The sequence below is a fragment of the Orycteropus afer genome, unplaced genomic scaffold (genome assembly GCF_000298275.1).
Source record: "Orycteropus afer afer isolate SDZICR_OR568_19922 unplaced genomic scaffold, OryAfe1.0 scaffold00803, whole genome shotgun sequence".
Classification (NCBI taxonomy): domain Eukaryota; kingdom Metazoa; phylum Chordata; class Mammalia; order Tubulidentata; family Orycteropodidae; genus Orycteropus; species Orycteropus afer.
The window spans coordinates 271229-293792 of NW_006922390.1; the positions used below are offsets into that span (position 1 = coordinate 271229).

Consider the following 22564-nt stretch of genomic DNA (forward strand, 5'->3'; position numbering starts at 1 on the left):
CTCACTGCCCCTTTGGCATCAAGCCATGATAATGGCCCTTCCTTTCTTTTTCTCTCTCTTGCCATTGGGAAGTCCCAGCATAGGCTCAGGCTCAGACCCAAATTCATGGGCCCCAAAGTGGGAGGATGAGGCAGTTCTGGGAGTGCCCAGTATCCCTGAAAATTGGTGAAATACCTGCTTGGGAAGGAGACAGGAGGGAAATCAGAAATTCTCTGCAGCCTTCTCATTGTGCATTCTGTGGGAACAGGGACCTTGCAGTCTTATTCTTCACTGAATTCAAGTGCCCATCCCAGGTTGGTGCTATATATTCCTAAAATAAATGAGCAAAAGTGGAAAAATGCCTCCAGAAGTCAGAACCAGCTTCTTTCTTACCTGTAGTCCTTCTGCTCTTGCTGACTATCCTCTCCATTCTCCAGGGAAGGGATGAGGCACAAGCAAATTTTGCAAACCCTGTATACTGCACATGCTTGACAAGTAGACTTGGTTTAAGTCCAGAAAATCCTATAATTACTGCCATTACTTCTAGCTGGGTTCTGAGGAGGAACTAATTCAAACAGTGATCACTCAACCTGAAATATTATGAATGTAATTTTATTATTTGGTCTGTTTGGGTCACAGGCAGGGGTTATAATAACTGATTTTGCTAAGTTCCTGCTGGAATGGCAATTCCTCACTCACTTCCATGGCTGACAACCAACAGACAGTGCAGCCTTTGGTGCTGAAGGCCCCTGCCCCTGCCCCTGCCTGGGCCATTACTGTGTGTGTCCTAGGCCTTCTTACTCCAAGTTAAAACATCAGCATGGCCCAAATCAGCCAGTACACTTCATTTTGTGTGTGAAGTGTCTCCCACGGGAACTATGAGCCAGAGGCAGGGAAATGCCTCATGGTCATGCACAAATATAGAGGTACATACGCACAAGCACATGAACAAGATCATGGATGAGAGCAAGACATGCTCACATATTCACAGAAGCCCACATCTCTCACCAGCACTCACACATATATACTTGGACTAGAAGAAGTGTCTATAATACACAGGAATGAAACACACTCAGACATCAGTATGGCAGTGCTGTGCAGGGCCCCACTGTTGGCCCTCCTTTGCTATAGTCTGTTTGGTCTTTACAGCTCTGAATGGTTGTTGGAGTCACCAATAAGACCCTGTGTCTTTGGGATCAAAAGATTCAGTTTCTAATTTAGGCACCATCACTGGTTGTTGTGTCCTTGGACAAGTGGCTTCATCTCCCTGTGCCTAAGTGTTTCCATTAATAAAATGGGCAGAGGGTGTTGTGAAGAGCCAATGACCATGTATTTGTAAAGTGCATGAAGCACAGCATCTGGAGCATAGTAGGCACTCCATACTTCCAGTTCCACTCACAGCCCCAGTGACATCACCCTTGATGTGAAGACAGCTGGGAAAGAAAAGTCTGGAAAGTGCCTTGTGCTAAGCCAAGCTTGGCCCCTCTCCCAGTACCCATGAGAAGTGTGACAGCCACAAACGGTGTCCTAGAAGGGGAAGAAAGGAAACCAATGGAGTCGGCCCTGATATACCCCATTACTGTAGGAGAAATCCTTTTTCATTTAAACCCAATCCCATCCCACAGCCCCACCTACCTTGCAGGAAGGTTTCTTGAGAAAAGATTTTTCATTTATTTACATCAATGGAAGCTTACGGTAGGGGCAAATCTTTGCATAGGAGTAACTGTGTACAAATGAAGGACAGTTTTAATTTTATGCTCTTTCTCAGAACCCCAACCTCTGATTCCTACCTTCCCCACATCTCTGCTGACCATCTTCTGGGCCCCTAGGCCCTCTGGCTGAAAAAAAAAAAAAAAAGTATCTGAGGCATCACAAACACTGTCAGGGCTCCTGGCCCCCCAACCCAGACAGGAGCTCCTTGAGACTCTGTGAGACCACTGTCAGTTAGCAAGCCCCTGGAGGAGCTCTGCCCATGACCCACTTGAGCTGGACTGATAGGAGTCCAGCTGAAGTTGGAAAGAGTTAATAGCATTCCTCTCCTCACCATGGGGACCTCCTGCTTCTGTCCTCCCAGGGGCACAGGGAGGCCCAGTGTAGAGTAGTGATGGCTGCAGGGGTCAGGCCTCGCTTAGGAGGGAAGGTATGGGATATTGGACAGACCCTCTCTATCCAACCCATCCAATCCAACCAATAGAAGGTACCATGCAAGACCAATTACCTAACTCTGAAGAACACCTTCTAAAAGTTGAGTTCCCATCTAAAAATCAGTAGGATTCAGAGAGAGAGAGAGAAAGAAAGATAGATAAGACTTCTGCTCTACCACCTGTCTGTCAGTTTGTTTTACTGTGATGGCTTGCAAGTTGATATAATTCTGGAAGCTATCTATGCTATTGGTATTTCAAATACCACCAGGGTCATTCATAGCAAACAGGTTCAGCAGAGCTTCTAGACTAAGACAGACTAGGAAAAAGGCCCAGCAATCTACTTCTGAAAATTAGCAATGAAAATGCTATGGATCACAACATCACACTGCCTGTTCTAGAGGACAAATGAACTCCCTAAGTTAGAAGGCACTCCAAATATACAGTGGCCACAACAATGGGCTCAAGCATACTAAAGTTCATGAAGAGGGCAAACAACTGGGCAACATTTCATTCTTTTGTACATGGGGTTGTCATTAGTCAGAACAACTAGCAAACTACTCTTTAAGAACAAAAAAGAACTATTAGATATGTCTATGCAGGGGGGAGTGTGCCCAAGACCACGCATAGGGCTAACAAACAATGTTTCTACAAGTATATTTGTATGTTCTGTAAGAATTCCCAGGTACATAGTAGAGCTGAAAAAGGACAAAGTTGTAGTCACTTCTTGGCCACAGTCAGCTACCCACAGGGAGCGAGCAGTTGGACCTGTGGGCTCAGGACCATAGTTACAGGGGACATCAAGCTCAATTGGCATAACATACTACACAAAAACATTGTTTCACATCCTACTTTGGCAAGTAGCAACTGGGATCCTAAAAGCTTGCAAGAGACCATCGAGATGCAATGATGGGTTTCTCCTCATCTAGAGCAAAGAAGAATGAATAAAACCAAAGGTACATGGAAACAATTAATCCAAGTGACTGGTATACCATGATATCCTCAGCCTATGTGACTATGAGACCAGAAGAACTAGATAGTGCCCAGCTACCACTGTCAACCACTTGGAAGGGGATCTACGTAGGAGATCCTGGGTAGAGTGGGAGAACAATGTGAAACAAAACTCAAAATCATTAAAAAGGGGGGGCAGGTTTGCTGGTCTGAGAGAGCCTGATGGAACCACTGAAGACTATGGCCCCAAATGCCCTTCAGGTCTAGAATTAAACCCACTCCTGTGGCTTCCAGCCAAACAAAAGAGAAGCATATCAGCTAAACACTTACATTAGATAGATACACTCCTTGGAGAGATCAATCATGGGAGAATAAAAGGGCTGTGTACGTACAGGGCGACAGCTCAGGGGACAGGAATGCATGGAAGGGAAGGACACAAGGAAGAGGTAACTATGGGGAGGAAGTGGGAGGGGAGCTGTTGCATTATGGGAAACTGCAGTCAGTGTCATGAGATAAAGTATATGTGAGCTGCTGCATGGGAAGTGAATTTACTCTGCAAACATTCACTCAAATCACAATAACAAAAAGAAAAAAAAGATAAATGAGAAAAAAGATAAAGCACAAAAAAGGCTCTTTGCATATCTACTGCAAGAATGAAGATCATTCTCAACAATCAGACTGCTGACATTCCAGAAAATGTCGACATCACTCTAAAGGGATGCACAGTTATTGTGAAGGGTCCCAGAGGAACCTTGCCAAGGGACTTCAATCACATCAATATAGAACTCAGTCTCCTTGGAAAGAAAAAGAAGAGGCTTCGTGTTGACAAATGGTGGGGAAATAGAAAGGAACTGGTTACAGTTCACACTATCTGTAGTCATGTACAGAACATGATCAAGGATGTTACACTAGGCTTCTGTTACAAGATGAGGTCTGCATATGCCCACTTCCCCATCAATGTCGTTATTCAGGAGAGCAGATCTCTTGTTGAAATCCGAAACTTCTTGGGTGAAAAATACATCCACAGGGTTCAAATGAAGCCAGATGTTGCTTGTTGAATATCTCAACCTCAGAAAGCTGAGTTAATTCTTGAAGGAGACAACATTGAACTTGTATCAAATTCAGCTGCTTTAATTCAGCAAGCCATGACAGTTAAAAACAAGGATATCTGGAAATTTCTGGATGTTATCTATGTCTCTGAAAAAGGAACCTCTCAGCAGGCTGATGAGTAAGATCTAAGAGTTGTCCATCTATGGAAACAAGGCCAGATGATGCCTATGAACTATGGGTGATAATTTTGATGCAATAAGATCCAGCCATTCATTTGAGTCTTTCTATTTTTAAAGTTGTCTCTATCCTAAATACTAATGAAGGTTTGTAGTCTTCAGTAAAACTGATCATGCTTTCCAACTAACTGAAAAGTAACAATTCAGAAATAAACTAGCGCTAAGAACACAAAAAAGAAAAAAAGGATGCCTGTCCATGTTCAGTCCATTCTGGCACAGACCTCAGGCAGAAGCTGAGCACCTTTCCTTACCCCCAAGACACCATGGTCTCTCCCTTCCTGGCAGCTTTGCTCAGATATTTTCTGATGGACCCTAGTGATCCTACATAGTTGTCAATGACATCCCTTCATCCCTCTTTCTCCCCATTTCCTCTCTCCTGTCAGGCAAGCCAAGGCCCCCAGGGCAAAAGTCAAATGCCCTCACAAATAGTTATAGCCTTTTGGGGAAATCAAAGGACCCCCTTACTGTAATATCATCAGAAGGAGAGGAGTCAGAGGACTTCTAGGATCTGATGACCACCTGACTAGTTTTCCTAAGATGGCATGCATTCAGATGCACAAATTTAGTGATGGGTTCACAGACCACCTTCTTAATCCAACTGAAGTTTAGAACCACCTGGGTTGAGAATCATCAGGAACTGGACCCTACCCACGAGGTCTGATTTGGGGCTAACCAAGTGGGGAGGGCAGTGTCTTAAGCTGGGTTTTCTAGAGAAGAAAAACAGTGAAGCTTATGTATGTACATAGAGATTTACCTCAAGGAAATGGCTCACACGATTGTAGACACTGGCAAGTCCCAAGTCCATGAGTCAGACATTAGGTTGGAGGCTTCTCCTGACTCACTTAGCTATAGTGGCTGACAAACCCAAGATCAGCAGGTTAGACAGAAGGCTGCTGGCTGCAGAGGCTGACAAATCCAAGACAAGCAGGTAAGATGGCAGGCTTTGGGCTAACAGGTAATGGAATCTAATGAACCCCAAGATCGGCAGGCCAGAGCAGGCCACTGGCTCAAGTACAAAGAACCAGAGGTCAGATGCAGAATCCAGATCAAGTAAAAAGCCAAAAAGCTTTGCCAGAATTTCCATAGACATTGGATACAGAGTATATACCCAAGGACACTCCCTTTCAACTGATTTGGTGATCACGGCAGATCTCATCATGGAGATGATTTACATTACATCAGATCTCATCATGAGGGGTGATGATATCATCACACAACTGCCACACTACATCATAACTGCCAGACTACTGAGAATCATGGCCCAGGCAAGTTGACACACAATCTTAACCATCAGTCTACCCCTTGTCAAATTGGTACCTGTACCCATCTCCTTAAACCATAGATAATCTGTAAAAAAAAAAAAAAAAAAAAAGTCAATTATAAAGATACTTTCACCTGACATGATACAACTAATATGTATAAACAAAAATCCACTAGCCACAATGACATCTTATATTTTATGAGTAAAGAAAACAAAAATACCTGATGCAGACATAAAAGGAAAAAATACTCATAACAATTACAATCCTCATTTCTGCAACTGGTCACATGGTTTTAGCTGGTATTTTAGAGCCACTTTCTTCCATCACCCATTCTCTAGTCCCTTTGCCCTCATGAAGCACCTTAGCTTGTTGTGGTTCTTTGCCTGGTGAGGTGACCCAAACCTTCATTCCTGAAGGGTCTGGCCCATTAGTAGTCATGTCAGAATTGGGTTGCAGTAGTTTTCCATTGACTTTAATCACAGGGCATAGTAGTACTAAGAGACATCCTAAGGAATCTTCTTAAGGAATTTTCCAGTCATACTCTTCTTTATCTCCATTATGTAATATCCAATTCCCCCCATGGTAATCAGGATCAATCACACCAGCCAATACAGCACTTCCTTTCTTTGCCTGTTGATCCAAAGGCATGAAGAGCCCAAAGTGGTCAGGGGGCATTCTGAACTTCCAGTTCAATGGAATCAGTATTGAGTTTTCAGGTGAGAGAATTCCTCCTTTTGGAACTAAGGTGTCCAGGCCCACAGGGCTGTGTCTCATGCACAAGAAGTAAAATTCTGTTAGTGGGTCACTAGTATCTACTGCAATTCCCATTTCCACCCCTTAGTTCTAACACCTGACTACTAGAGAAAAAGCACCATATACTGGAAGCTAGTTTAGAGCATATACAGTCTCTTCAAAAACATTGTCCCAACCCTGTAAGTTACTGTCACCTAGCTGGTGCCATAATAGTGTCTTCAGAAGGCCATTCCATCATTCTATCAAGCTAGCTCCTTCAGGATAATGGAGAACATGGTGTTGTTGTTGTTGTTGTTTGCCGTTGAGTCAGCCCCAACTCATAGCGACCCCTCCTTGGGTTTCCGAGGCATATCACTACGGAAGTAGGATTGCCCAACCTTCCTTCCGAGGAGTGGCTGGTGGGTTTGAACTGCCAGCCTTTTGGTGAGCAGTCAAGTGCCTTAGGCACTATGCTACCAGAACACAGTAAGACTAGTGAATTCCATGAGCATGGGCCCAGTGCTACATTTTATTTGCTGTGCAGTTAATCACTTGATACAAGCAATGATGTGTGGATACTATGACAGTTGATAAGGCATTGTGTAAGTCCATAGATGGTAGTTTTGGCAGAAAAATTGAGTGCAGGGAGGTCAAATTTGTATCCAGACTAATTGTCTGTTCCAATAAGAACAAAACACAGTCCTTGAATGATGGAAGTGGTTTAGTGTAATCACCCTGCTACGTGGCTGCTGGCTGATCATCCTAAGGAATGGTTCTAAATCAGAGACTCGGTGTTGTTCTCTCCTGTTAGCAGACTGGGCACTCAACAGTAGCTGTAGCCAAGATGTCCTTAGTGAGTAGAAGTCCATGTTGCTGAGCCCATACAAAACCCCCATCCCTGCAACCATAACCACTTTGTTCATGAGCCCATTGGGCAATGACAGGAGTGGCTTGGGAAGGAGGAGGACTGGGTTCCACAGAACATGTCATCTGTAGAAGTCACCCTGTAGTGAGTATTCATGTAAGACACAAATATCTTCACTTCTTTGGCTCATTCAGAGAGGTTTATCCACCTCCCTCTTCCTCACATCTCTTTTTCACCAATTTTCCAACCATAGTCCTTCCAAGTCCCTGACCATCCACCCAAACCAATGGACACACCCCATGAGTCAGTATACAATCGCATATCTGGCCATTTCTCCTTGTAAGCAAAGTGAAGAACCAGGTGCACTGCTTGAAGTTGTGCCTATTGGGAGGATTTCACTTCAACATCATCCTTCAGACAGGTCTCAGAATGGGGCTGCAAAGCTGCTGCTATCCACTTTTGAGTGATGCCTGAATACTGTGCAGAATCATCCATAATCCAGGTAAGATCAACTGATCATAAGGAACTCCCCACGAAGCCACCGATGCAGACTAGGAGAGGGAAGGTAATGTGACTGGAGTGGAGATCATACACATTTGGGCTACTTCCTCATGCAACCTATTTTTTCCTTCAGGTCCTGCTTGAGCTTGATCTCATATATACCACTTCCATTTAATGATGGAGTACTGATGTGCATGTGTGGTGTATTGAATTACACGGTATGGCTTTTTTAACCATAGTCTTTGTAACTCCCACTTTGCCATGAGCAACTGAGTAGCTGCTTGTTAAAGTCATCCACCTGTGGTAGCATGAAGTAACCTCCTGGGAAAGTTCATTCTCTTTCAGGTGTGTAGAATTCTGATGTTGGGATTGGTTAGTTTTGCCACTCCACCAGGCTTAAAATGAGCCCCCCTACAGGCAGAAAGGAATCTTTCTGACTGCTGGCTGAGAAAGAAATGCTGGTGAGGGTGAGAGACCCACTGCAGAGAGAGAGAGAGAGACATGCTACTGAGAGAGATCCATGACTGAGAGAGATGCCTGGCTGAGAGACAACGGCCATGGAACCAAGAGGTACAAGACAGGCCACAGAGGCAGAGGCCAGACCAAGAGGCCAAGGGCCAGAGAGGCATGTCTAAGGGCACAGCAGAGGAGTGATTGTCCTGACTGAAGAACTGTATCCTGAGCATGTTCCTGAACTTGAATTGTAGCCTGTTGCTGCCTGGATAAACCCCATAATCTGTGAGCTCCGTGTGGCCACTGCAGTGAATTGTCAAACCCAGCAGAGAGGTGGTGGGTGCCACAGGAGGGATGGTTGCTGTCAAGTTGGTAAGAGAGCTGGAGGGTGGCAGAATGTTTGGCCTCATGGGAACAGGCCTTGAGCTGCTGACAGTGATTCTGTCTTCCTCTTGTGTAGTTAAAGGAGGTCAGAAGATGTTGCCTCCCTGCCCCTTTAGCAGACCACCAGAAGCAGTGGGGTTCATTGCAGTGACTCCAGACTCACAGAAGTATGGGACTTTGTAAAAGAAGGAAGGAAGGGGCCTGGAAGTAAAACTTTGGATTCTCAGATGGTTAGTTTGGTTGGTGTTATATGTAATGGCAGAATATAGAGACATTATGCTACAGTTGAGGGGAGAAAGGCCTGAGGTGAGAGCCAGACCAATTAAAGGAGATAACTGATCTAGAGCTTTTGGTTACACTCAGACAAAGGCCCAAGGCTATACACATAGAATGGGAAGATTATCAAGGTGAAGAGATGAAACTGGAATGTCTTAAATAGGATTATGTATTTTGGATTATGTGTTTATCTGAATGTACTATGGATATTGAATGTTCTCTCACCTACTTGTACATTAGAAATGATTATTGGGTATGGATAAGAGAGAGCTGTGTGAGTCTGCCTTTTGCCAATACTTAATTGGATATGTTAAAAGGGGAAATAGAATTTGCCCAGAAGAAACACAGGCTTTTGTTTCAAACCTTGTGTGTAGAATATAGGGGGCTTAAGTAGAAAAACTGAGCCCCATCCAGAACCTGCAGAGTGAGGAAATTTGCATTTGAAAAGACCTACTCAGAACTACTGAGAGAACAGGAGATTTGCATTTGAAGAAAGGACATGAAGAGCAAAAATGACTGGATTTTTTAATTTCGAGCAAGCAGTTAGGCTTTGGGTATACTGAGGTAGGAAATTCATGGCCCATGAGAGAAACCCTTTCCAGGACTGGAAGTTAAAGGAAGCTGGCAAGTAGATGGCCTTGTATGCTGCTCGCTTGTGACCATCTGGGTCCACTTGAAGAGTGGAAATGGGGAAAGCGCAGCAATGAAGAAATGAGCTGAGTTTGGTACTCTTTGACATAGGCCACAGAGGCTAGGGATGAGAGGAAGGGCTGGCTGGTCTGAAGTGCGAGGAGTTGTGTGGAACTTGTCCCTGAGGACTAAAGATGAAAGAGAGAAGGTGCTGGCTGGTCTGAAGTAAAGGGAAAAGTATGACTCCCCAAACCTAGCAGCTGGTACCCATGACCTAGATGGGACAGCTAGGGCTGAGTTGAGCAGAACCTGGCCAAATGAAGAGGGAGATGTTTGACACTGAGCTGGTGTTAAGTTGCTGCAATTTGATGGCTTGTGCTGGGCTGGACTTTGCTTGTTTATGGATGCAGATACCCAAAATTTCCAAGCAGAACAGAAGATTCTCCAGAGAGAAAGGAACATGCTTGTCTCCTCAGAGTACTGGTTTGATTAAAAAAAAAAAAAAAAAACTCACTGCTATCAAGTTGGGTCCGACTCATAGAGACCCCTCCTTGGGTTTCTGACGTGGGTAGCACTAAAGAAGTAGATTGCCCAACCTTTCTTTCGAGGAGTGGATGGTGGGTTTGAACCACCAGCCTTCTGGATAGCAGTCAAATGGGCAAATTACAAATTGGCTATCTAAAATGCGAGGAGATAAAGGCATGAAGTGGCTGGCTTACACACTTTTGTGCGTGTGTTTATTCTCAAACTAATGGTGAAGGAAATGTTAATTCTTTAAGTATAAAAGGAATAATGGCTAGAAAAGCCAGGGGTTGGCCTGTGGTATAGTGAGTTACATGGTATGGCTTTTCTAGTCATAGTCTTTGTAACTCTCACTTTACCATGATCAACTGAGTAGCTATTTGTTAAAGTCATCCACCAGGGGCAGTACAAAGTAATCTTCTGGAAAAGTTCGCTCTCTCTCAGGTGTGTAGAATTCTGATTTTGGGACTGGTTAGTTTTGCCACTCTGCCAGGCTTAAAATTAGCCTTCCTACAGGTGGAAAGGAATCTCTCTAGCTGCGGGCTGAGAGATATGCACTGCTGAGAGAGATGCACTGCAGAGAGAGATCTGCTGCTGAGAGAAAGAGATGCATGGCTGAGAGAGACACCTGGCTGAGAGAGAGTGGCAGTGAAACCAAGAGGCACGAGACAGAATAGCAGGCTCACCTGGAGGCAGAGGCCAGGTCAAGAGGCCAAGGGCCAAAGAGGCATGTCTAAGGGCACAGCAGAAGGGAAACTGTCCTGACTGAAGAACTGTATCCCAAGTGCATTCCTGAACTTGAATTGTAGCCTGTTACTTCCCTACTAAACTATGTAATCTGTGAGTTGTGTGTGGCCACTGCAGCTAATTATCAAATCTAACAGAGAGATAGTGGGTGCCGAAGGAGAGATGATTGGTGTTGTGGTTGTCAAGGTTGGTTGTCAAGAGGGCTGGAGGGTGGCAGCATGTGTGGCCTCATAAGAACAGGCCTTGGGCTGCTGATGGTGACTCTCTCTTCCTCTTTTGTAGTCAGAGGAGGTCAGAAGATGTCGCCTCCCTGCTCCTTTAGCAGCATGTCCAACTTTATGAGTCTGTGATCAGACAACATCCAGTTCATAATGGGTATCTCAGGCCACATGATTACTTGGCATTCAGTTTCTACTAAGGTCCAGTAATAAGTCAAAAGCTCTCTCAAAAGAAGAGTAATTATCTGCAGAGGATGGCAGGGTTTTGCTCCAAAATCCTAAGGGTCTCTGCAGTGATTCACAAATCACCTGCCAAATACTACAAACAGCATCTCTGTCTGCTACTGACATTTCAACTACAATTTGATCAGCCCGATTATATGGCCTAGGTGGCAAAGTACCTTGTACAGAAGCCTGACCCTGGGGCAGAGCCTTCTTCTGTTCTGGCCCCCACTCAAAATTAGTGGCTCTTTGAGTCACTTGATAAATAGGCCAGAGTAGCACACCCACATGAGGGATATGTTGCCTCCAAAATCCAAAGAGCCCTACCAGCCATTGTGCCTCCTTTTCAGTTGCGGGAAAGGCCAGATGCAATAACTTATCCTTTATTTTAGAAAGAATATCTCAACATGCCCCACACCACTGGAACCCAAGACATTTCACTGAGGTGGAAGGGATCTGGTTTTTTTTTTTTTTTTTTTTTCAGATTAATTTCTCATCCTTAGCACTAAAATGTCTTACCAGTTAAGTCTAGAGTCATTGATATTTCTTATTTACTAGGTCCAATCAGCATATTGTGTCATCAATGTAATAGACAGTGTGATTTATTGTGGAAGGGAAAGATGATCAAGGTTCCTGTGGACTAAATTATGATACAACTCTGAGGTAGGACCCAAAACCAAACCCACTGCCATAGCATTGATTCTGACTCACACTGATAGAGTAGGGTTTCCCCATAGGGTTTCCAAGGCTGTAAATCTTTACAGAAGCAGACTGACTCATCTTTCTCCCATGGAGTTGCTGATGGGTCCAAACCACCAACCTTTTGGTTATCAGCCCCATGCTTTAACTACTATACCACTGTAGCTCCTCTGAGGTAGGACAGTAAAGGTGTATTGCTGGCCTTGCCAGCTGAAGGCAAACTGCTTCTGGTGATCCTTGGAAAATGGAATTGAGAAAAAGTCATCAATCAGCTCAATAGCTGCATACCAATTTCCAGGAGATGTATTAATTTGCTCAAGCAATGAAACCACATCTGGAACAGCAGCTGCAATTGGAGTCACCACTTGGTTAAGCTTATGATAATTCACTGTCATTCTCCAAGATCCATCCATTTTCTGCAGTCCAAACAGGCAAGTTAAATGAGGATATGGTAGAAATCACTTCCCACTCCAGCATCCTTCGAGTCCTTGACAGTGGCACTAATCTCTGCAATCCCTCCAGGAATGTAGTATTGCTTTTGGATTACTATTTTCCTAGACAGAAGCAGTTCTAATGACTTCCATTTGGCTTTTCCTACTAGGATGGCCCTTATTCCAGACATCAGGGATCCACTGTGGGGTTCTGCCAGCTGTTGAGTATGTCTATTCCAATTATGCATTCTGGAACTGGGAAATCACTACAGAATGGGTTCAGGAACCCACTGAAACCACTGTGAGATGGACCTAAACTAAGACTCCATTAGTAACCTACCTCCATCTGCCCCTTCTCTCAGTGGTGGACCACAGTGACCTTTTGGGTCTCCTGAAATTAGTGACAATTCAGTGCCAGTATCCAAGAATCCCCCGAAAGCTCACTATTTCTTTTTCTCCTATAAATCATCACTCTCATAAAAGGTCCCTTTGGGGAAGCCTGGGAAAACAGTAACAGTACAAATTTTTGGCAGTGTAGTGGGGTCCTTCCTCCAGGGGACCCAGCCTCCCCTTCATTCAAGGAGTTGTGGGTCTATAAACTGGATCAAGTCTGGGAAATGACTGAGGAGCCATTCCAGACTCTCTATTTTGGAAATTAAAGTTAGAATGCTGTTCCTGTAATTCTTCCACTTGTACAGATCAAGTAGATATTTAATAGATTTCCTATCTATTTCACTCCTAGGGACACCATGCATAAGTAGGCAACACCATAAATCCATACAAGTCAGATCATTCTAATTACAGCTTTGACTCTACTGTCTATTGACGTAACCACACCTATCTTGTCTTTGTCAATTAAGTGCTACTACTTGGCCCCTACCACCACAAGGTCCAATTAGTCTCACTCTAGTTGTTGTTGTTGTTGTTATGTGCTGTTAAGTCAGACCCAACCCATAGCAACCCCTCCTTGGGTTTTCGAGACAGTATCACTATCGAAGTAGATTGCCCCATCTTCCTTCCAAGGAGTAGCTGGTGGGTTTGAACTGCCAGCCTTCTGGTTAGTAGTCAAGTGCCTTAGGCACTATGTTACCAGAGCAACTCTCACTCTTTAATCTGGCTTACACAAAATAGCAATCACAACAGTCTTCAAGGATGCTAGATCTTCCTTCACAAATTTGTTCCTCACCATTGTAGTAAAAGAAATGTCCTCTGAGCACTCCATGTGTGGGTTTTTCAGTCTAACCTGATAAATCCACTCTAACATGTCAATTTCCCTAAACCTTTGGATAACTTCCACAGTATACCAAGGCAGGTCTGGTATTCAACTTGATTTAGTGTAGGCCACCGCATAATTGATGCTTCAGTTAACCAACCAAATAAATGACTGGGTCCTTTCCTAACTTCTCAAGCTGAAACGGTGAATGAATGACCTGTGCTTAGTGGGCCTCTATCAATGAATTCAGACTGATCCAACTTTATATTCCTTGTACAATTATCCCACACTTTGAATAGCCATTCCCACACATATTCTTCAGGTTTCTGTTTGTCCATACTAGAAAAATCAAGCAATTCTTTTGGAGTGTAGCATACTTCTTCCTGAGTCACACTTTGTACTTCACCTTTTGACACTCACTAGGACTTAAGTCTAGTTATAGGTCTAGAAGCAGAAATGGGTCGTGGAGGTGACTCCTCAGGCAATGCCACAGGCCAAATATCAGGCACACTGGGTTAATCTCATCAGATGGGGTAATAAGGTTGGTTCTGTTGGCAGGATTAATACAATGAAATTTAGAGACTCAATGTCATCAACTTTCTGATTATCTGCCCATACGTCCTCATCTCAAGTTTCAAGATCCCATGTCTTCCCTCATTCTAACTTGAGACATCATTGTTATTGTTAGGGGCTGCAGTGAATTGCTTTATGTGGCCCTTCTAGCCATTGTTCTCCATTCTGTGATGTTTTGTAAATCCCATTATCCATGCCTATTTGGGGTGGTGTGGTAGTTAAGGTCAGGTATCAACTTGGCTGGGCAGCTGGTAGTAGTCATTCCCTATAATGACTGGCAATCGACTCTGTGATGAGATTTAGGTTAATTCTGTTGGGGCAACACAGGTGGAATGTATCTTGAGTCCTGCCTTGCTGGAGGGTATAATTCAAATCACCACCCTTAGCTTACCTGAGGGTATACCTACGAATCTCCTGGGAAGATTTGCTCTCCTCTCTTTTTCTGGCTTTGTGTCTTGGATCATCCTCACCTCACCCCTGGATTTGGGACAGCAGCCATCATCTGATCTGCTGATCGAGGTTCATCAAACCCCGAGAGTTGGGAGGATCCGCCAGACCTACTCACGGACCTGGGACTCACCAGCCTGCCAGCCTACACCACTACTACGTGAGATGAACCCTTGGGTGTCTGTGAGTTCTGTGAGGCATTACAGCAAAATACAGAACCCTAAGACTGGGGAAATTACTGGGAGGAGGAGGAGGAGTTAATGTCTGAAATGATGGAGTGGCATGGTAGTTTGAACATTTGGGACATCTTTAACCTCCGCCTCATGGGGACCGGCCTCCTGCTGATCTTTCTAAGAGAAATTGTTCAAGCAGGGGCCATCAAGTCAGCTCTGACTCAAAGTGACCCTATGCACAACAAAACAAAACACTGCCCAGTCCTAAGCCATCCTCACAATCCTTGCTATGCTTCAGCCCATCATTGCAGCCACTGTGTCAATCTATCTCATTGAGGGTCTTCCCCTTCTTTCCTGACCCTCTACTTTACCAAGCATGATATTCTTCTCCAGAGAATGGGCCCCTCTGACCACATGACCAAAATAGATGAGATGAAGTCTGGCCATTCTCACTTCCAAGAGGCATTCTGGTTGCACTTCTTCCAGTGCAGTCATCATTAGAGGCTGGGAATTCAACTGGCATTATAATTCAGCTACCTTTATGCTGAGAATCTGGGTTTGGTTTTTGGCAATATCAGCTCTGTTACAAGAAATAGCTTATGGTCAAAAAACAATAGTATTTAAGGAAGAAGTCCAAGCTGCACTGAAGAAACTGGCAAAAAAACAAGGTTCCACAAGTTGACAGAATACCCACTGAGAAGTTTCAAAAAATGAATGCCGTGCTGGAGGCACTTACACATTTTTGCCAGGAAATTTGGAAGACAGCTGCCTGGCCAACATACTGGAAGAGATCTGTATTTGTGCCCATTCCAAAGAAAGGTGATCAAACAGAATGTGGAAATTATCAAACAACAATATTAGTATCATACACATGTAAAATTTTGCGGAAGATAATTGAAAAATGGTTGCAGCGGTATATTGATGGGAAACTTCCAAAAATTCAAGCTGAATTCAGAAGAAGATGTGGGATGAGGGATGTCATTACTAATGTCAGATGGATCTTGGCTGAAAGTAAAGAATAGAAAGAGGTTTACCTGTGCTTTATTGACTATGCAAAGGCATTTGACTATGTGGATCATAACAAATCAAGGATAACTTTGCAAACAATGGGAATTCTAGAACACTTACTTATGCTTATGAGGAATCTGTACATAAATCAAGAGGCTATCTTTCAAACAGAACAAGGGGATAGTGTATGTTTTAAAATCAAGAAAAGTGTGCATCAGGGTTGTATCCTTTCACCATACTTATTCAATTTGTATGCTGAGCAAATAATCCAGGAAGCTGGACTATATGAAGAACACAGAATTGGAATCGGCGGAAGACTCATTAACAACTTGTGACATGCAGATGACGACATTAATTTGCTTGCTGAAAGTGAAAAGGACTTGAAGCACTTACCGATAAAGATCAAAGAGTACAGTCTTCAGTATGGATTACACCACAATATAAAGTTAACAAAAATCCTCACAACTGGACCAATAAGCAACATCATGATAAATAGAGGAAAGACTGAAGTTGACAGAGATTTCCTTTTATTTGGATCACGATCAACACCCATGGAAGCAAAAAAAAAAAAGGAGCTCTGGAGCCAAGAAATCAGACAATGTATCGCACCGGGCCAATCTTCAAAGTGTTAAAGAGCAAAGATGTCACTTTGAAGTCTTTCAATCACCTCATATGCATGTGAAAGCTCATTATTTCTTTTTCCCCTATGAACCATCGCTCTCATAAAAGGTCCCTTTGGGGAAGGCCGGGAAAATAGTAACAGTATAAATTTTTGGCAATGTACTGGGGTCATTCCTCAAGGGGACCCAGCCTCCCCTTTACTCAAGGAGTTGTGGGTCTATAAACTGGCTCAAGTCTGGGAAATGACTGAGGGGCCATGACTCTCTATTCTGGAAATGAATAGAGGATTGATGCCTTTGAATTGTGTTGGTGAAGATTACTGAAAATACCATGGACTGTGTCTTGGTTCTCTTGTGTTGCTACAACAGAAATACCACAAGTGGATGGCTTTAACAAACAGGAATCTATTTTCCTACAATTTAGGAAGCTAGAAGTCCAAATTCAGAGTGTTGGCTCTAGGGAGTGGATGAAGGCCCCTCGACCTTGAGCTTCAGCTCTGTCTCTTGTTCTAGGCCCACTGGAGCTAAAGACTTCTAACTCACACAGCTGCTGGCTGCTGTTGCTGACAAACCCAAGACTGGCAGGTAAAATGACACAATCCCAAGATTAGCGGGCAATATGGCAGGCCGCTGGTTCAAGTCCAGGAACAATCCTAAGCTCAGCAGGTAATATGACCCAAAATGTGCCAAAAAGCTAACGACCACAATTCAAAGTCATAAACTCTTCGTCATTGTTGTGGGTCTTCCTTATTCATTGTCCAGTTTTCACATGCATATGTGGCATGCATAGTGCCTAAGGCACTTGACTGCTAACCAGAAGGCTGGCGTTCAAACCCACCAGCCACTCCTCGGAAGGAAGATGGGGCAATCTACTTCCGTTGTGATACTGCCTCGGAAACCCAAGGAGGGGTCACTAGGAGTCAGGTCCGACTTGACAACACATAACAACAACAACAACAAGCGGCATTTGAAATACTATGTCTTGGGTTAGGCTCACCTTAGTCTTCAAAGTGACATTTTTGCTCCTTAACACTTTAAAGAGGTCTTCTGCAGCAGATTTGCCCAATGCAATACACTGTCTGATTTCTTGACCACTGCTCCCATGGGTATTGATTGTGGATCCAAGTAAAATGAAATTTTTGACAACTTCAAGTTTTCTACATTTAACATGCTATTGGTCCAGCTGCGAGGACTTTTGTTTTCTTTAATGTGTATATATAGAGAAATTTATTTCAAGGAAATGGTTCATGTGGTTGTAGAGGCTGGCAAGTCCCAGTCCATGGATCAGATGTCAGGCCAGAGCTTCTTCCGGCTTATGTAGCTGCAGGGGCTGATGAACTCAAGATCAGCAGGCAAAAGGGCACATCGCTGGCTCAAGTCCAAAAAACCAGAGATCTGATGATGATGAGCCAGATGCAGGATCCAGATGCAGTAGAAAGCCAGAGAGTTTTCCAGAACCTCCGTATATATTGGATGCAGGCCAGATCCCTAAGGATCCCTTTCAACTGATTGGCTGTTCGTAAGAGATCTCGTCGTGGTGGTAATCACATTATATCAGATCTCATCATGGGGGATGACTATATCATTACACAACTGCCAAACTACATCATAACTGCCAGACCCACTGAGGACTATGCCCCAGGCAAGTTCACACACAACCTCAACCATGACAGGCAGGGTAGGTAGGGGCCAGCCTGCTCTGTGCCAAGAAATGCTATGACTAGGTCTCAGAGCTAGGGGAGAGGCACCTCCAACTTTTCACCTGCAACCCAGTGAACCCAGAGTACTCCCAGTGCTGTTCCAGTCTCATCTGGAGCCAAAGCCTTGATGCTGAGTTACAAAGTTCTGGAGCAACTGGATCCACTTAAATTATGCTTTCTTTCTCACATAAAATTTTAAAATGCAATTACTCATCTACTGAGATCTACCATGATTCAAGTTAAAACTGCAGGGCCACAAATGTTGGGAAATGAGCTTTATAAAGAAAGTAGCAGCAGAGAGGTGATGGTCAAACCCCATCTGCCTGGCAATTCTCAACTTCCTACAAATGAAGTGAGAAGAGGAGAGGAGCCACTGCCCCAAGAGCCACACTCATGGTTTAGGTGTCAACATAAACAGGAGGAGAAGCATACCCTTGCAGGAGGCAGGTAGTGCTCAGCTGAGCTTAATAAACACCTCGCCTAAGGCCATAGGCCTTAGCCCACCCCCATGAGTGTCCTTGAGAAGCCCAGCCCTTGATTTGCCTCAAGAACCAGCCCTCCAGCGCTTCTGTTGTCATAGTTACCACTGTGACCTTTTCAGAATTAAAAAAAAAAAAAAAGAACCATCCAGTGGCCTTGAAGAACACACCGTAGCAACAGCCTTGCTCTCGAGCATGTGCCAGGCACAGAACTGTTTTTCCCACTGCCCACATCAGTAATAGAGGCTCTAGGAGCACACCAGGAAGGTAGGGTGGTGTCTTAACAGAATCTGGGTGCCACAGGTGCCTCCCCCCATGCTGGCAGTGGTGCCATGTTCCAAATCACTGTGTGTCTGACTTCCTGCTGGCTGAGGCTGAGGGAGGAGGTGTCCCAGGCAGAAGAAGCCACTCTGGGGCTTCCTCAGAGCTTGTGCCACTTTGAAACTGGAGTCTCCCCTGTCCTCCCCCTTCCCTGGTGGATCTCCTGGGCTGAGAGGTTGGACAGTGGGTATGGAGGTTGGCTCTGATGTCAGGTGATCTCACTGAAGATACCTGGGCAGTGAATGGGTTCAGGGTTGGGGGAGGATGGGCACAGATGGAGTGAGAGGAAGTTCAGTGCCATGTGGAACTCCACCCCAACACCCAGGCTGGAGTCCTTGTGTTAGGCTCAACACCTGGCCTAGGCATAGTACAGCATTCCAGATTTAACTAGAGAGCTTCTCAGACACAGATCTTGACCTCTTTCTCCTCCACCCATTTGCTTCCCCCCTACTTTGTCCCTCAAATTCACTGCAGCCAGGCAGAGTGGGAAAGGGGTCAGCCCACACCTGAGACCCATTCTGGGGCCTTGAGTCGTGACTCATGTGTCAGGTGAACAGAGCATGATTCACCATCAAGAGGGGCCTCAGGGGAAAACAATTGGCTGCTTTCAGAGACAATGGGGCTTCCTGGAGAGGAGGTGCCTTCAGAACCACCCAGGCTGGCGCACAATGGGAGACCCAGTTTTCCAGTGCGCTGTAATTTCAGAAGATGTCTTTGTTGTGGGCTTTATTAACCAAAAAGCTCAGGAGTCTTAGGGCCAGGTTCAGGGAAGCAGGCTGCAGTGGGTATCTATCTGCTGAGTTTTGGCAAGAAATGATGCCTTCTGAGGCAGTGGTAGAATAACATCAGAAAATAAAAGAAATACACATCATGACATTAACTAGTAGCAACAGGCAAGGAGGGCAGAGCGGGCTGAGATGGGCATTGGAACCTGACAGGTGTAGGTTGGAATCCTGTTTCATTCACTCACTCCTGCAGAACTCTGAACAACTGACTTAACCCCTTTGTATCCGTAAATGGAGGATAATAACCCCTGCCTCTTAAGGTGAAGGAAGATGAAATGAAAGCACTTAGGAGAGTGCCTGGCATCCAATAAACAATAACTATTACTATGTTTCATGTGCATTGAAGCTTAATTATATTGTCTCATTTAAAAAATTATCATCATACATGCGTGTGGAGCTCTGTGGCATTCAAAGCCATTTATGTTTACCTCATTAGACCCACACAACTACACTGTTTCTATTTTTAGCATTTTAGTCGGGTTGATTTAAAACATAAATCTTGCTCTTATTGGATATGAGTGTCCCAATTTCCCACTCTGCTCTCCTTTTTAATTTCCCCACCCCCTAGGAACCTTTAACTTAACAATTCTGGGACCATTTTCTATTAATATCAATTTTCAGATTACAGCGATATGATGTCTGTTTCCTAATTTAATTACATGATTCCTGTTATTAGTTCCTACATACTCATTATTTTTCATTTAACATATTTTAATGCACAAAGGAAAGCAAAGCTCTGGCTAGAAATATTTCCTCCATGTTCGGGGGTGGGGGAAGGACCCCAGGAAGTCAGGGCCACATCAAATGCCAGACAGAGAAGCCAGAGCTGTGGGTGGGGCTGCCCCAAGGGATGGGGTTGAGGTAGATAAACTCCTTCTGCAGAGACAGGGCCCACAGCAGGCACGCCTGAAATCAGGGTTTCCCAGGAATTGCAGCAGTGAAGGTCCTTCAAGACCCACTTCCAGTGCAGCAGAATTCCATGGGGGTTCCAAAGCTAGCACCATGAACCAAAACCAAACCCAATGCCATCAAGTCAATTCTGACTTACAGCAACTCTATAGGAAAAAGCTATAAATCTTTAAAGAAGGAGATTCATCTTTCTCCTGTGTGGTGGCTGGTGGGTTGGAACCACCAACCATTTGGTTAGCAGCCCAATGCTTTAACCACAGCGCCACTAGACCTTCTTCCAGCACAACCTACTCTAAAAACTCACTGCCGTCGAGTCGCATCCGATTCACAGTAACCCCTCCTTGAGTTTCTGAGGCGGTATCACTACAGAAATAGATTGCCCAACCTTCCTACTGAGGTGTGGTTGGTGGGTTTGAACCTCCAGCCTTCTGGTTAGGCACTTAGGCACTACACCACCAGAGCTCCCTCCAGCACCACCAGAGAATACTAAATCGCTGGACTCAGGATGTCTGCCCAGACTTGAGGGCTGCTTCCTTTGTCCCTCACTTCTGGCACTCATTTTCCCATTAAGTTTTGGGGGCTCTATGCTCTGCCCCTCCATCAGTACTGCCCCCTTTGCACTACTACAGGGAGCACCATTACACCTAGTCTAAGTAAATGCTAGCCTGTAATGAGCATAGAACCATGTGACTGGTGACCCCACCACCACCATCGCATTTGTGCAATGCCCAAGCCCAAGCCCACTGGCATTGAGTCGATTCTGACTCATAGAGACCCTTATGAAATACAGCAGGCTCTAATTTGATGCTCCTGCTGCATCATGGTGGGACTCAGTCATCTGTGTCCCTGGGCTCCAGCCACCTGCCTGGTCTTCCCATCTGCAACCCTCTATTGTCCCATTGTCCACAGTGATCCCACTGACTTCCTTCCCTCTGCCAGCACAGTGATAGCTCAGCTCCCTGCCTCACTGCCCACCCCATGGTACCAGAAGGAAGGGGGGGGCAGGAAACCAAGGGCCATGCTTGGAAGGAGTGATTACCCAAGCATGCCCACCCACAGCCCTGACTTTGAGAGCTTGGTGCATTTATCTGATGAGAACTGAAAATCTGGTGGGTTGTTTTTCCCTAAATAAAATTCTCCTTGCTATGATCCCAAAAAGGTGAGGCATTTAAGGGTTAGGCAGCCCTCAAGAGCCTTCAGTGCTGTTTGGTAAGAGAGGCTGAAGATGCTGCAGGTGCATTGTTTAAAAACACTGGGTTCTGAGAGTCCCAGCCCTGCTGATTTTGCAATGATATATTGCCAGCTACTTAACAGAATGGATCACTGCAATTACATGTCACTTCTGATATTCACAGTCACAACAAGGATGTGTCAGCCTCACAGGTTTGTAGGAAATATATATGATGTTCTGCAATGCCGTTAGAAAACGGTTTCAGGAAACAGACTCGAGGGGATTCCAATAAAACCCAGCTGCCCAGGGAAAGCAAGCAGCTCTGTACAAACTGGAGGAGCTGCTCCCTGGCCTGGGAAGGAGCATAGACTTTGACATCTTGGCTCTGGGAAGGCCAGGTCCAACAGCTGGGCCCTCCCCTGAAGGCAGCCTGGCCTCACTGCCCACAGGGTAGAAGAGGGGCAGCCATATACACCTACTCATCACCCTAACACCAGTAAGCATGAGCCTCTCGGCAGTTCCCTGTGACCCTGGTCCTCCCAGGGCTCTCACCTGTTGGTGAAATCGCAGAGCTCCAGGAGGACACACCCAGAAAGAAGACAGTCACTGGTGGAACAATAAGCCTCTGGCATGGCAGTGCAGCTATTGGTACCAGCACAAGCTGGTGAGTGGCCCTGGTGACTCTGGAATGGAGGATAATCCAGTCAACACAGTCCTGCCTGACCCAGACTCATCAGATACAGATGGATCCAGATTCTGGCTGTGTTGACTTCCAGCTGCGAGATTATGGGCCAGTCACTCAGCAGTGTGCACTCTGGAGAGACCTCTTCATTGCTGATGCTGGAGGTCAGCCCAGTAGCTCACCT

At 45.0% G+C, this 22564-nt stretch overlaps 2 protein-coding genes across 2 annotated transcripts in view; one reads left to right on the forward strand and one right to left on the reverse strand.

Annotated features, from left to right (window-relative positions):
• Positions 1-22564, reverse strand: part of CHST8 (carbohydrate sulfotransferase 8) — a 165178-nt gene that overhangs the window by 126379 nt on the left and 16235 nt on the right. The gene's annotated exons all lie outside the window — the stretch shown is intronic.
• LOC103211846 (60S ribosomal protein L9-like) lies at positions 3725-4303 on the forward strand. The gene is given in 1 exon segment (XM_042783272.1): positions 3725-4303. A coding segment is annotated over 1 exon segment (579 nt).